This window comes from Pezoporus wallicus, unplaced genomic scaffold (assembly GCF_028554395.1).
Source record: "Pezoporus wallicus isolate ANWC-B61680 ecotype Strahan unplaced genomic scaffold, APGP_CSIRO_Pwel_v1 contig_8232, whole genome shotgun sequence".
Taxonomy (NCBI): domain Eukaryota; kingdom Metazoa; phylum Chordata; class Aves; order Psittaciformes; family Psittacidae; genus Pezoporus; species Pezoporus wallicus.
Genome location: NW_026637105.1, coordinates 1,727,846 through 1,742,960, shown reverse-complemented (window position 1 = coordinate 1,742,960; position 15,115 = coordinate 1,727,846). Strand labels below are relative to the sequence as shown.

Below are 15,115 nucleotides of genomic sequence, written 5' to 3'. Positions count from 1 at the left end.
GCAGGCTGGAGCACTTGGGATGTAAATATGGGGCACTGCTGCAGGGTTTCACATGGTAGGTAGAGTTTTGACTCGGAGGATCTCCTTTATATTATACTCTAGGGGTTTTTAAATAAAGAATTTGTAAATTTAGCCCTAATTACTTTTAGGTGTTAATACTTATTTGCCTTTATGTTCCTTGAAAACAGATGAACCGGTGATGGGATGGAGGGCACTAAGTACGTTAAGGAGCCATATAAAGTATGATTTGGGTGCCGGGGAGCCTCCTCCCTCCCTTTCGGGGTCCTTTGCCCCCTACGCAGCCCGGCTTCAGGCTCAGCTCGTTGGGGCCGGGACCCGCTCCGGGGTGCCCGGGAGAGGAGGCGGGGACCGGAGCGGGGAGGCGGGGCCGGGGCTCGGCGCTGCCCCCAGCGGCCCCTCCCGGCAGCGCAGCCGCCGCCGCCGCCTCCCCGCCCGCCCGCCCGGCCCGCGCAGGCCGCAGCCGCCATGGCCGCGCTGCACGCCAAGGCCGGCGGCCCCCCGCAGATCCCCGACACCCGCCGGGAGCTGGCGGAGCTCGTGAAGCGCAAGCAGGAGCTGGCGGTGAGCAACGGGGGGACCGGCGGGGGAAGAAGCGGCGGCGGGGCCGGGGCCGTGGCGGCGGCGGCGGCGGGGCCTGGGCCGCGGGGCGGGCGCGGGGCCGGGCCTGCTGCATGCGCTGCGCTGTGCCCGGCAGGAGACGCTGGCCAACCTGGAGCGGCAGATCTACGCCTTCGAGGGCAGCTACCTGGAGGACACGCAGATGTACGGGAACATCATCCGCGGCTGGGACCGCTACCTCACCAACCAGAAGTGAGTGAGGGACGGAGGGACGGAGGGAGGGAGGCAGAGCCGGGCCCCCTCCGTGCCCCCTCCATGCCCGTTCTGCCCCCTTTCAGGAACTCCAACAGCAAGAACGACCGGAGGAACCGCAAGTTCAAGGAGGCGGAGCGGCTCTTCAGCAAGTCCTCGGTCACCTCGGCAGCGGTGAGAGCCGGGCCGGACCCCGGCGGGCTGAGCACACAACCCGCTCCCCATCCCCATCTTCATCCCTTGGTGCTCCTCGGTGCTCTGGTCCCAGAGGCTGCTGCAGGACCACTTCTCCGTTTAAGCTCCTCTCCCCCAGCCCGAGCATCTTCATCCCGTGTAGCCGCCTCTTTCAGAGCCCTCTTCCCATTTAGTACCCAGAGAGGTGGAAGGGACCCACCCGCACCACACGCTTGGCACTGCCATCGTGTCCTTATCTTTTTGCGCCTATCCCCCATCTCCTGTGCTGGTGCCGGGTTGTGAGCTCTCAGGCCAAAGTCTGATGTGTCCTTGTGAGGTAATCTCTGTGCTTTTGAACATTTGAGAAGTGGTGAGTTGCTGCTCCCATTAACACCCCTTCTGCTTTCCTAGGCGGTCAGTGCGTTAGCTGGAGTTCAGGACCAGCTCATTGAGAAGCGTAAGTGGCTTTTTCCTTTCTCTCAGGATTTGGAAGGAATGATGCTTCTGTCTCCAGCTGCCTGGACCCGGGCTGTACTCACTGCTCCCTGTGTGAGTACAGCCTCCATCCTGAGTGTTCCCACCCAGCGCCCTGTGAGGCACAATTAAAGTTGTTTCCTTTCTCGAGTGAACTTTGACGCTCAACAAGAGTTCATTGTGCATTAAACTCATTTCAGTGGGGTTGGTGCTCTTTGGAGAAAGAGGCTGAAAGAGCTGAAGCAACACCTTGGTGTGTGTTGTCAGTCAGAGGGACATGTGGAGAGCCGCATACCTTCAGGACATTTAAAAATGGGGTTGTAATTGATACCAACCCAAGTACGTTTCTGGCGTGCGCCGCTTGCTGCGGAGGTAGCTGCTGGCCTTAGGGGATGTTTCAGGTTCTCTTATTTACCTCCTGATGCTGTAAGGCTTAGGCTCTGCTGCCCGTGCACTGTGCTCTGCAGGGAGGTAACTTGTGCTCACCTGTGCTTGTCCTGCTCTAGGGGAGCCGGGCAGCGGCACGGAGAGCGACACTTCTCCAGACTTCCACAATCAGGAGAACGAACCCAACCAGGAGGATGCTGAGGAGCTGGATGGGTCCGTGCAGGGGGTGAAACCCCAGAAAGCTGCTTCTTCTACTTCTTCGGGGAGCCACCACAGCAGCCACAAAAAGCGGAAGAACAAAAATCGACACAGGTTAGTGGTACCGGCAGCCTGCTCGCCATGCCTTCTGCGCGGTTAGCTGCTCCTGGGTTGGTGTGATGTGGAAAGAGCCAGTAACTCGTTAGAATAACAAGCAGCTGGGGTTATTTGTGTCAGTAACCTTTCTGGTTTTGAGTTGTACCCGTCCCGTAGTGTTTATCAGCCCCTTGTTGTATCAAGGAGGGGAAAACATGAAGAAGTTAAAGCAGCAGCACAGGGCGCTGACTCCAGCTCTGGTCTAGCCATACTTTTGAGCAGGCTTTCTCAAGTCTCCTGTCTGTCCAGGAGAATAAAGCTCTTTGCCTCCCAGCAGAGGAAGATGGGAGTCCTGGCCTCCTGTGCTTGCTTACTGGTTTCTGCAGGACCAAGTGAGATGGGAATGTCAGTGCTTTCTTTGGAGAAGGGGGGGTGAAATGGAAAAGCGAATCTAAATGTTCTGGGGGTTGTGGGCACTTCCAGTACCTTCACTAAGATTCCTATTCCAAGCCCTTTTAGCTGTCATATACCAAACTGAGTCTCTTGATCATGGCATAGAAGAGTTGCTTTGCTACGTTAAAGTGTTTATTGTTAAGCTGACCTGAAATCCATGTGAAACAAAGATTTCCTCAACTCTTTATGGCTGGATTTAGGTGAATGGTTCTGACCCATAAACCCCTTAAAGCATGATGCAGTGTGGCAGGCTGATGGCTCACACTCCATGCCTCACAGCGCTGCTCTCTATGGGCCAACATAACCTGCTGCTGGACCATAGAATCCCAGACTGGTTTGGGTTGAAAGGAACCTTAAAGCTCATCACTAGGGCAGCTTGCTCCAAGCCCCTGTGTCCAACCTGGCCTTGAATACTGCCAGGGATGGGGCAGCCACAGCTTCTCTGGGCACCCTGTGCCAGCGCCTCAGCACCCTCCCAGGGAAGAGCTTCTGCCTAAGAGCCCAGCTCAGTCTCCCCTCTGTCACTTAAAGCCAGGAGTCAGGTCCTAAGGGAGGAAACATGGAGATCCATGCTCTTGGAAAGGGGAGGCATTTACCGCAGAAATGCAGTAAGTGCAGAGCTTGGCTTTGGATGGGCTTTTCTCTTTAAGGGAACTTCTTATGAGTTACAAGGGAGAGATGTTTTAAAGAGCAGTGGTTAAAATGTCCAGAGTTGCTGGGGGAAGGTTGGAGTGGGAGATGCAGAGGCAGGTATAGTGCTTGAGAAGCGGTTAACTGCTTTTTCTCTTTCATTAGGTTTTGGGGCATTAGTGTGTCTTTAATTCTTAGATCAGAATTTGCTTCTTGCAGCAGTCTTAATTGGGCAAACCTCTTGAAGTACTAGGTGTCCCTTGGGTTCCTCACGAGTCTAAAGCAGCTCAAAACTCTTTTGTTGCCTCTAGACAATTGGAAAGACGTTGAATAACACAAGAAACTCCATCTGTGAATAGGTTCAGAGAAACACCCTGTAAACCTCAAGTACAGCTCAGGAAAACTGCTATTTCAAATGAGTTACAAAATGCTCTTCTAAAAGCACTCACCTGGCCAGCAAACCCATCCTCTGCACACACAGTGGGGTGCAATCCAGATGCTGTAAATAATACTTTTGCTCCATTGCATAACCTGAACTTTAGGGACAGGAGTTAGCAAGAATCTGCCCTACTGACAGGTTCTGTTGCTTTGGGGGTTCTTCTCCATTCCTTCTCCTGAAGCAGCTGGTGCTGGGTACTGGCGGGGACAGTGTTGGACGTGAAGAGCCCTGGTCTGATCTGCTATGGCAATTCTTATCCTCCTAAGAGGTACATCAAACACATCCACGTTAAAGGAAGGCTTAGGTAGTGATTGACTATTTTGTAATGCTTAACATGGCCAGATAGAGAATTAAAAGAAGATAATTTAAGTTTGTAACAAAAACTCTTGTTAAAATTGCGATTACTGTTACTATCCCCTAAATTTTGGCAGAAAAGACCAGTTTATATCTGGGTTAAAAAACCCCAAGGACAAAGCAGTCCCGGTCTACTAATAATAGAGCTATGTGCTTTAAAATGCATTGCAGCCCTGAGTGCTGTCGGAAGGGACTCACGGGTCTGTTTCTTGAGTGCCATAGAATGAAAAAGATTAGAATCCAGAGAAAGAGTGGCTTTTCTTTTTGATCAGAAGCTCTTGTGTTTGCCAGCACCCTGCCAGCATTCTGCTCTCCTGGTCGGGGAGCACGGGGAGGAGTTGGGACCTGAAGGTGCCTTGAGTCCACTGGGTGTTCTGCTTTGTATGCCTCTTAGAGGGCTGTTGGGAATGGGATTCAGACTGGACAGAACTGGTGTGAATAGGCAGGTCAGCTCCCAACAGTGAATCAGATGGAAGTTGCAGTGTCTTTACTGAAGTCCTCTGTTCCCTGTGAACCCAGAGGAAGGCCAGGATGGTTATTTTCTATGGGCTCAGCAATTTTCATGCCTAAAAAGTGTTTCAGGAGAAAACAATACTGCTCTTAGAAAGTCTGTGCTGAAGAGCTCCCGAGTTAGAGCCGATTTGTGGAGCAGCCCTTTCCAACACCCACAGCTGTTGGCTCTGGGGCAGGACTGCTCCTAGAGACGGCGCTGTGGTATGGTGTGAATGCTGAGGCGAGGGGTGGGAGTGTCACCAGCCTGTCACTAGCCTTGGCCAAATGACCCTGTTCTCTTTTTAGCTCTTGAAAGGAAGCGAGTGCAAGAGGATGTGTGTGTGTGTGAGTGCGTTGTGAGGCTCTTCAAATGCCAAGTCAGCCACTTAGTTCTGCGTCTCCAGCTCTGCCTGAACCAGCTTTGCTTTGCTGTAATAATCTAGACAAAGCCTCTGCTCTCTGACCCCCCCCTCATTTGGTTTTGCAAGCGAATCAGTTTTCCTCTCTCTGAGCTAGTGGGCACTCCCGAGGGTCTGATGATAGCTCCGTTTTCAGCACCTAAAATCCCCTCCCTAAACCCACTCTGCCTCTGTTCTAACACCTCTGTTACCCAGAAATCCAGTTGGGGAGGGGGACTCGACTGCCACATCCGGAGTGCTTTTTGTGCCCGAGTTGGGTTAAGAGATCTTAAGAAAGAACTTGATGGCATTTGAACAGTGGCTTTATTATTTCTTTTATTTCCTTTGATTTTTTTAGTAATCTTGCTAGGGTGGCTAATCAACTAATTTATTTAATTCATTAGTATATTAATTTCTATTGCTTTCTTCCTTTCAAATGCTGCCCCTCAGCCCGTCTGGCATGTTTGATTATGACTTTGAGTAAGTTTGACTTGAATTAGTACTTGTGCTGTGTTGTTAGTGTGTAGACACCAATGTGCCTTTTGAGACCTTTCTAACCCATAGTTTATCTGTTTAATTGTAGGTATGTATATTAGGTTAGGCTGGGAAGTTTTTTTTAAAAACAGAAAAACGTGATGGAGGTAACATTTTATTTAATAACTTCAGCAAAATTCAATTAACTTCACTCTCCTTTACTTTTCTATTTCATTTTTTTTACTTAAAATAGAGCAAACTTTTTAACTTAAACCCGTAGTTTAAAACCTGATTCTTCCGGCTTTGCTTCTGAAGGAGATGAGTGTAGATTGGATATTTCCTTCTGGAAAAATGTAATCAAACTCCATCCCTTTGACTCATATAATCCCTGCTCATCCTAAACTCCTATCTGTATCCCAAGTAAATAACCATTACCGCTATGTCTGAATAATTACCTGTGGCATAGTTACACATCTAACAAATTAACATAGAGCATGCGTGTTTAACCTCATTTCTTTATGCTGCATAACTTCCCTGTGATTTTGGTTATGAACCTTGTATTAACTCCTGTTTTGAGTGGACACAATATGCATTTTGGCAAATAAGAAAGAATCCACTCTCTGTCTCTTTGCTGTTCTCTTGTCCAGTAATACTGGGACAGTGATTTGGCTCAGCCCAATTGAGAATGTGGATTGAATTAACCAAATAGTCTTTGTTGTAGCCTGTGCCATATGCAGTAGCTGGTTCTTTGAATGCTAGTGTTGGTTTAATGTATTGAAATGGACATTTCTCTTATCTTTCCAACCACAGGATTGATCTCAAGTTAAACAAAAAGCCAAGAGCCGTAAGTATCAGTGCTCTGTCATTGTTTTCATTGCTCATCTGTAGACTTGAGTGGTTGACTGACTCCTAATCTTAAAAAGCCTCCCTCTGCTGTAATTTAAGACCTTATTTTCATGGTTGAGGAGAATCACGGTATGAGCTAAGCATTGTCTTGTGGATGTAACAGTAAATAAGCCCAGGTAGGCTTGTTATGAAGCCAGGTCCCAGTTAATCCCATGCACTTCTGATGCAGAAAGCTGTTTTGCGTCCTGTTGCCTTGTCATGATCTGGAACATTAGAAGCATCTGGTTTGAGCTGCTGTGTTCTTGAACTAAGGTTTTGAAGGGTCCTTTCTTTTGAATGTTTAGCTACATGTTTTGCCTGCAACTAGTGGTGTGTAGAAATGAGAGAAGACTGAGAATCCCAGCTCTGCGAGCAGAACTGAAGGTAGAAAGGTGTTAATGTGCCCACCCTTTCCTTTCTCTGCAGGACTACTAGACTCATCAGTGCTGATGCTTCTGGGATTTAGGTCTGCGTGAATCCCCACTGAGAAAATGCCAGTCGACTGAATGAGCATGATGGCAGCTCCCTGGCCAAGTGTCTGCAGATGGGAGTGGCTCACTCTAAAGAACTTAGATGGGGGGAAGAAATCTTGGACCATGTACTTTGCATCATTTATACATCACCTGAGTTGCAGGAAGACTGAGGTGTAGTAGCAGTGGGAGTCCTGAATTCCTGACCATTCTGTGCTTCCACCTCAGTTGGGAACTTCCTAGAATGGGCTGATGTTGCTGCTGCCACCCCTGTCATCTGCAAACCCATGGAGAGGTATTTCTTTTTCCACTGGAAGTGGGCTGTGATTCAGTGTGGCCCATCCATGTTGCTAAGACTTAGATTACTTTTGTTGCTGATACTTAGCTTTGTAGTTTTGGTTTTGTTGGTTCTGTTGTGGGGGTATTTTTTTTACAGCCAAGTGTATAGTTAACAAATGGACTTTTGGTTTCTTTGGTTTAATCCATGTAGAGTGGCAGGAACAGCTCCTTTTGGTTCTTTGTCAGGCAGAGAAGAAGGTGGTTAACCCTTTTCTCTTTCATTTTAAACACCATCTCCCAAAATCTACACAGTGCTTTTAGATGCAGGGAAGGCTGGAGCTTGAAGCTGTCTTGCTCTTTGCGATCGGGTGGATTCTCTTTTTAATACAAACCGATGTCATTTGTACATAAACAATAAAAGGTACACGTTTGTCTCTCTTCTCACGGTTTGTTCAGTCCAAAACCTGGCTCCTGGTGCTTTTTGTTCTCCATCTGCTCCATGAGGACTTTGCTGAATTCTTCCGCTTGCACACAGTAGCTGCTCCTTGTCTCATGACCGTGAGGAGGTTTCCTTTGTGCTTGCTTTCCTCTGGTAGACATAACAGGGAGTGCTTGCAAGGATTGCCAGGCACTAATCTCCAGCTGTGTTCAACTAAGCCTGCTGCAAGGTAGGACTGGGCTCTCAGTTCTTGCTGGTACTGGCAGAATGCCTGCAGATAAGGGCTGAGCAGCGTGGGGTGCCACTGGAAGAGCACACAGAGGGATGAGGGGTGGGTGCTTTTCACAGTAGCCAGGTCAAGATGCCAGTGCTGATGCTGAAGTCGGCTTTGCAGGTGGTAAGGTGCTGTAATGCAGCTGTGTCTACTTCAATGGAGGGGGTGCCATGGGAGCAGTTATCACTTTCCTGGTGTCCTGGGTCTTTTTGGGGTCCCTCTGGGCATCCCAGTCAGAGCAGAACCTAAGAGCGAAGGTGAATGGACAGGAGCAAAGCTCTCCCATTGTCTGGCTCCGGGATCAAGGCAGCTCCGTATTTGTTCTCAGTGGGAGCTGGTTTATCCTGGGGCTGGTGCTCTGCTCTCAGGGGCTGGCAGCTGCTTATCTGTGGGGGTGTAACAGCTTAACAGGCAAGCTGCAAAGCTGGCCTACTTTGTGCTTGAAGCAGCAGAGGTTAAATACAGGGGGGTGGAAGATCCAAGAAAGCACAAACCCCTGCAAGGCCTCGTTTTTTCCATAGCTCTGCAAAGAAGGCGTCGCAGGCAATGGGTTTGGATTACTTGGCTTTGATACAGAAGCAGTTTTAATCCTCCTCCTGCTGCTGCTCCAAAGCAAGGATCACAGGAACGCCTGAACTTCAGAGGGGCCAAAGCAGCTCTGAGCTGGAGGAAAGCTGCTCTTGCCTTTCAGGCCAGCCCATTGACCTGCAGAGGGCTCGCCCAGCTTGGGGTTGAGCGAGTCCTGCGTGTGCAGGCGTGGTTGTGCTGGGGCCCATCAGCTCCGTGTTCCCTGTGACACACACCGGGGCTGCTGCGGGATGGAGCCGTGTCTGTCACTGAAGGACTGGGACAGCCTGTTCCGATGGGGACCGTGTCTGGGGGCAGCAGCGGGGGGAGCCAGTGCGTTGATGGCAATGGCAAATGTGTGCTTCACCGCAGCTATTCGCACCTGGGCCCTTCGGCTGCTACGAGATGGGTGAGATTAAGAGGCCACAGGACCCGTGAGGGCTGTCCCAGCAGAGGGAGCAGCCTCCTTCCCAGCACTGCCCCAGCTCTGCAGCACTGGTATCACAGTAAGGCAGGGAGAGGTGCTCTGACCACCTTGGGAACAAGCACCATCACCTACACGAGTGCCCCGAGGTGGGTGCTGGAGCCTGGCTCTGGCAGTTTTGCCTAAACCTTCCATTTTATGTCTCAAGATCTCCGTTTTTCCTCCTAAACAACAAAACTAAGGCTCTCCAGCATAGGCGATGCCTGGCTTTGGACACAGGAGTGAGGGCGAGCTCTCAATGAAAGCTAAAAGCAGTTTAAATCACAAGTGCTTTGCTTGCAGAGCAGATGAGGAGTGACTGAACAGCGCCTGTCCTTATGGCCACCAAAGGCAGAGCAGGAGCAGCACTAATCCCCTGCCCAGTCTCGTCACCAAGAGGATTACGCAGTTCATGGAGCCCAGCCCCGAGGCAGCAGGAGCCGTGTCCAGGAGGGGTCCGTGCGTGGTGCAGCGCAGGTAAGGGGGCAGAGCTGGGCAGGGGGTGCAGGATTTCCTGCTGAGCCCAAATCCCACATCCCAAGTGCTGGAATCTGGTCCTGGAAACTCTTGCCCTCCCTTTCAGGAGCCTTGCTGGACACCAGCGCATGGTGCTGTGCCCTGGAGCTCTCCATTCATCCCTGCACGGTGGGTGAGCATCCTGGGGCACTGGGCCAGCCCCTCTCCATCTCCTGCTCTGCAGGGCCCCCATGGGCAGGCAGCGCCGTGCAGCAGCGCCGAGGTGGAGGCAGCTCCTTCGTGCTGGGTGCCGGTGGCTCCTGTTGCTGTCTGGGACAGCGCTCCAGGGGCTGCAGTGGCTCTGGAGGCTGGCGTGGGTCAGTACCATGGGGCCCCTCTTCCCCAAGGGCTGGCACACAGCTGTGCTGGCTCCGGGCACGGTGTGGGCATGGGTGCATCGCATGGGGTGCTGGGGGTTGTGGCCAGTTGGGGGATCGGGAACCCTTGGGGCTTGGCTCTTGGCACTGCAGGGCTCTGCCCACCAAGAGCCCTGGGCACACTGCATGAGGCGGGTTTGCTCACCATGGACCCACCACCCACTCCCCCAGTACCTGCTGGTCTTCTACAAGAGCTGCTGGGACATCGCCTTCCAGGGCACCGAGGAGGTAACGCCATGGGGATGCTCCCTGGGCCACATCCGAGCCCGGTGCCGTGGCATTGGGTGGCACCAGCAGGGCTGCAGGTCCCCAAGGCATGGCACAGCCACGTTCCCAGTCATGGTCAGTGCCAGGGCCATGGGGTCCGCTGCCATCAGTCCCTGCTGTCCATGGTGGCTCCAGCTCTGCGCGGCGCTGAGGTTGAGGCTGGAAAGTGGCAGCGAGGAGAGCGAGGAGGAGGAGGAGGAGGAGGACGGGGACCTCAGTGCTGCGCTGGAGCCGGGGCAGGCAGGTGGGTCCCTGGAGCAGGTGGGTGCCATTGGGGTGCTGGTGGGTGCTGAGCTGCGGTCCCAGGGCGCGGTGATGCTGGCGAGGCCGTGCTGGAGAGGCTGGAGGCACTGGAGGCCGACGTCCGCTTCCTCTGCACCGAGCTGGGCGCTGAGAAGCTGCTGTGGAGCAGCCGGTTCCTGGAGCTGCTGCGGGAGCAGCAGGGGCTGCGCCAACGGGTGAGTGCCCTGCGGGACCCCCGGAGCCCCCCATGGTCCCTGCAGCACCCTGGACCCTCGCTCCCTGTCCCAGCTGCAGGAGCGGGTGCTGCGATGGGGCAGCGGTGACGGCCCCGAGCTGCTGGGGGATGCGGAGGAGCCCAATGCCAGTGGGAGCGAGGGAGAGAGCCCCCAGGTCGAGCAGGGGAAAGGTGATGGGAGAGGGGGTCCTGCACTGGAGCTGGCAATGGGGCTCTCAGCTCTGCCATGGGGAAACCTCCAGCTCCATGCGGGCACTTGGAGGTACTGGGAGGAGATGGGGCCGTGCTCCTGCACTCGCACGGCTCCGGTCAGCGCTTCCCTTCTCACCCTTCTGCTCTGTTAAAGGAGGCCGATGGCTGGAGCCACCCTGGCAGCAGGGACCAGCCCCAGCCAGGCTCCTGGGACCAGCGGCTCCGTGATGGGCCATGAAGGTGGGAGCAGGGTGGCAGGAGAGGGGAAGGAGCCGCACATCCCTCCCTGCCCGGCGCGGTCCAGCTTCTGTTCCCATACGTGTCCCTGTACATGCCTTCCATCCCTCAGTGCCAGCCAGGCCCTGCCTGGTCCTGCCCATTCAGAACTGCGGCAGGAAGCAGCCTGGAGGCAGAGGAGGGTGAGCTGCTCCCATGGGGCTACCCCAGGGCTGGCTGTGGCGGAACCCAACAGCGAGCATCATCCTGATCCGCTGCAACTTGTTAGGAGCCTCCACAGGCAAGGAGGGAGGGCAGAGCCAGCTCCCCGTCACCGTGCACAAGCTGGCGGTGGTGGGGCCACACAAGGATTGCAAAACACAGGCACTGCCCCATTTACTTCCTCGTTGGCCGGATCAGGCCCCTCCGTCAGCGGCTCCATGCACGTGTTGTAACTCTCAGCTGGCTCCTTGCAACAGCCCAAGGTGGGAACTGGGGCAGCCGAGGGACCCTCGTCCCTGGAGAGGGGCTCAGCCAGGGATGCTGCTCCACAGGAGGACCAGGATGGAGCTGGGGTTGGAGGACGGTGCTGAGCCCTCCATAATGCCAGAATAGGCCTTGGGCTCCCATGCAAGGTGCAGGAGCGATGGGGCCACCCTGTGCCCAAGCCCTGGTTCCCCCTGCTCCATCCTCCCACTGCTGTGAAATAGAGGTGCCCGCTTCCCACTGGGTTGTGCTGGGTGCTCCTTGCCTGGCTGGGATGGGCACAGAGCCCGGTGCTGCTGCTCCCAGGGGCAGGGGTGCCCCGATGAGCTCTGGGTGATGTGGGAGGGGATGCGGCCCCAGCACTGATTCACTCAGGGAAGTGCTCCCTGCACACGGAGCGGGGCTGCCGAGGGGAGCAGTTCCCACTGCTCAGGATGTGCCTCACCAGCCCCGCGTGGTCCTGAGCTCCCTCAGCCACCTCCACCTTCAGCTTAAGTGACCCCACAAGTGTCTGGCACTGAGGGACCCCCCAACAGTGACAGGTAAAGGGGGAACAAAGCCCCTTGCAGAGGCTGCCCCTGAGAGCCAGCAGCCACTTTGGTTTCACTGCCAGCACCACGCAGACTCTGATGCTGTGGAGCCACTGCCACGCAGAGCACATGGAAACAGTCCCCAGAGCCCCGAGTGCAGCCTCTGTGCCCACCCCAGGGCGCTGGCTGCGTGGGGCACAGGCTCCTCAGCAAGCAGGGATGGTTCCTCCCAACGTGCCCGTGCAGCACCCAGCACCATCAGGGAACTGATGCAATGCAAATAGCAGCGGCCTGACTCATCCTGCACCGACCTGGCTCCTGCCCGGTGCTGGAGGTGGGACAACCCCGTGCTTTGAAACACCAAAACAAACCAGGTCCTGCAACCGAGACACTGGTGGGGTCCTGCAGCACCAAAAGCCCAGCCCCAGATGGGCTGCAGGGACCAGAGCATCCAGAAGAGCTGCAGCAGCGGTACCTGCACTGACCCCTTCCTCCCTAGCGAGCAGCCCCATGCGCAGGCAGCCCCTGCTGCAGCATCCTCACCGCATCACCCAGGGAGGCAATCCCTGCCTCCCCGCCTGCAGAAACCTTTCCCCCAGGCCAACATCACGCAGATGCTCCTGACCTCTTGCTCTGCACCTACCCCAGCACCTCTGTGCAATGCGGGGCCATGGGGAAGGTGCTTCTCAGGGCTGGCTTTGCTCCCCACGGCACTGCCCCGATGGGTTAATCCTGCTGCAGGGGAAGCAGAGCCAGAGGAAGCTGCCCTGGAGCAGCTCCTTCAGGGGAAGCTTTCCACAGGCAAAGCCCGAAGGAGCACAGGGGTGTTCAGGGCTAAACCCCAGGCATTGAGGAAGCTGGTGAGAGGTGAACTGAAAAGTACACGGCTGGAGGGTGAGCACTGCTGCACTGCGCGTCCCAGCCTCCTGCCTCCGCCTGCTTTCAGAGCATCCCAGACTGCTTTGGGTTGGAAGGGACCTTAAGGCTCATCCAGCTCCAACCCCTGCCTCGGGCAGGGACCCCTTCCACTAGAGCAGCTTGCTCCAAGCCCCTGTGTCCAACCTGCCCTTGAACACTGCCAGGGATGGGGCAGCCACAGCTTCTCTGGGCACCCTGTGCCAGCGCCTCAGCACCCTCCCAGGGAAGAGCTTCTGCCTAAGAGCTCATCTCAGTCTCCCCTCGGGCAGGTTAAAGCCATTCCCCTTGGCCTGTCCCTGCAGGCCCTTTCCTTCCCTCCAGGACCCTCTGCTCACTTTGGTGCAGCGTTTCCTCCGTGCACTCCTCACTTCCTCCCTTTGTCTCACAGCAATGGCTCTGCCTCCCAAGCACCCAGAGCCGAGCTGCTGCTGGGCTCGGGACACCCCTTCCTCCCTGCAGGGGGAGAACCAGCCCTGCAGCCCGAGCTGGGTTCGGTGCTGAACCTGCTGCCCTGTAAGGTGGCATCACCCCACATGTGTGCCTCCATCACACAGCATCCCCTTCCCCATGGCCTGTGTGGGAGCCTCGGATCAGATCCCTGCCTCTGGAAGCACCTCCAAACGTTAGAGTCAAGCTGGCCATATCCTGCAAATCCCTATGGGGGGGGGGAAACCAGATGGGTTCAAACGGGAGTTTAGGGAGGAAGAAGTGCACAGGCAGAGCCTGGGAGCCGGATGGGGCCCCATGGACACTGGGTACCTGTGGAGACAGTGTTCTCATGGGAGAAGGGGTATTTGGTGCGTGAACTCTGAATAATCCCAAAAGATACAGCAAGGCCATGAGAGGCCCCAGGAAGCTTAAGCAAGCAAGATAAGGAGCTGGAATTCACTGAGTTATGAGAACTGTGGACTGCTGGCAAGCTTTCGAGGTCAAGATCTCACACCTGTGCTTAACCAGTTATATGTTAGTCCCTGAGGGTCTTCAAGACACATATCCAACCATAATATGGCAAATCACTGTAAGTGCATGTAAGCAATAGTATGTAAGGAGTTAAGGCTTTGCAATAAATGGCTTTTGTCTGATCCCACTGATCTCTGACTGGGTCCATATACTTCCCTCCCAGCTGGAGGATGCATCCACTGCCCAGGGCCCTTCCTGGGTCACTGACCAGGGGAAGGCATGAGGGAACCAGGCAGGCTCTGACCCCTGCCACAACACAGCTTCCCATTTCTTCCTTCCTTTTCTGGAGGATTGCTTTCGAGAACATTCCAGCTGCCCTGCAGTGGGGCTCTTCCCCTGCCTCCTCGCCCCTTCTTTGTGCAGTGGGAGCAAAGCCTGTCCTTGGATGGTATCCCATCGCCTTTTCCATCTATTTCTGGCACAGCTGGGAGGGTAAAGAGGAGATTGCTCTTCTCTAGCCCCAGACCACACGGGTGGACCCCTCAATTCCTCTTTACAAACACCCTCACTCAGCCTCCTCGCTTTCACACCCAAGTTTTCCCTACTCAAACCCTCCCTCCTCGGTTCCCTTTACACTGGCTCACTTTTGGGGGGATGCAGCCACAGCGATGTGACCTCTCCAACAACTTGGCTTGGAAGGGATGGGCTCACCAGACTCAGAGAGCTCACAGCCATCCAGGCAGCTCCCTGTTAGCCCCACTGCCCAACAGGAACAGCCTTGGATCACCTTCTCTTTGCCAGGAGCCTTCTGCCCCCCAGCTCCTCCCTTCAAAGAGAGCAGCAGCAATTCCTCCCTGTGCTGGGGTAGGAAAAGCTGCTCGGAGGAGGCAGCCCAAGGCTGACAGGATGGAGACAGGGCAAGCACAGGAAGCTTTCAGCAGGGTGCCTGTGTGTGGCCGCCTTAACTCGAAGAGATCAGCGAAGCGAGAGGAAGATCTAAACCCATTTTAGATGGATAAGAAACACCAGGCAAGTGCACAGCGGTTCCGACAGGTCCTCCCCACCGATGCACCCCAAGGAAGCGGTCAGCCACAGGCTGCATCCTGACAGCTCCACAATAACAGTGGGCAGGGGGCAGCTCCTCTGACCCAGTGCAGGGGGAACAAACCACCCATCAGTGATGGTTCTGAGCAGCCTTCCCCTGGGCACCACAGCTGAGAGGTCCAACAGGATGGGAAAGGGGTACTTACACTCCAACAAAGAGGATGCTCCAGTTCGCTCATGCAGAAGCCTTGGATGGGAGAATGAGAGCTCGGAACTGGACCTCCGTTGGGAGCAGTTTGGGGGGATAGTTTTGGTTTGTGTTAGGGCCCAACCCTCCCAAATTGCTCCATGTGCCAACAAGACTGTCACTGCAATAGAAAAGGGCTGTTAACATCACGACCAGATGAATCACCG

General features: G+C 54.7%; 1 protein-coding gene across 6 annotated transcripts; it reads left to right on the top strand.

The window, feature by feature from the left end:
• Nucleotides 1-453: 453 nt before the first annotated feature.
• Nucleotides 454-7,497, top strand: MEAF6 (MYST/Esa1 associated factor 6). Of its 6 annotated transcripts, none has more exons than XR_008971483.1 (8): nt 459-582; nt 716-831; nt 918-1,005; nt 1,417-1,462; nt 1,986-2,178; nt 5,510-5,567; nt 6,211-6,244; nt 6,712-7,497. XR_008971483.1 is itself a non-coding variant. In XM_057403522.1 (8 exons), the coding sequence occupies exons 1-8, from the start codon at nt 487-489 to the stop codon at nt 6,718-6,720; spliced, it is 612 nt and encodes a 203-aa protein (XP_057259505.1). In that variant the 5' UTR covers nt 459-486; the 3' UTR covers nt 6,721-7,497. The 6 variants fall into 6 exon arrangements, 5 of the variants coding, with proteins under 5 accessions (XP_057259504.1, XP_057259505.1, XP_057259506.1 ...); XM_057403522.1 differs by lacking the exon at nt 5,510-5,567 and adding an exon at nt 5,377-5,406; XM_057403521.1 differs by lacking the exons at nt 5,510-5,567; nt 6,712-7,497 and adding an exon at nt 5,377-5,406 and having other exon boundaries at nt 454-582; nt 6,211-6,705.
• Nucleotides 7,498-15,115: the final 7,618 nt, after the last annotated feature.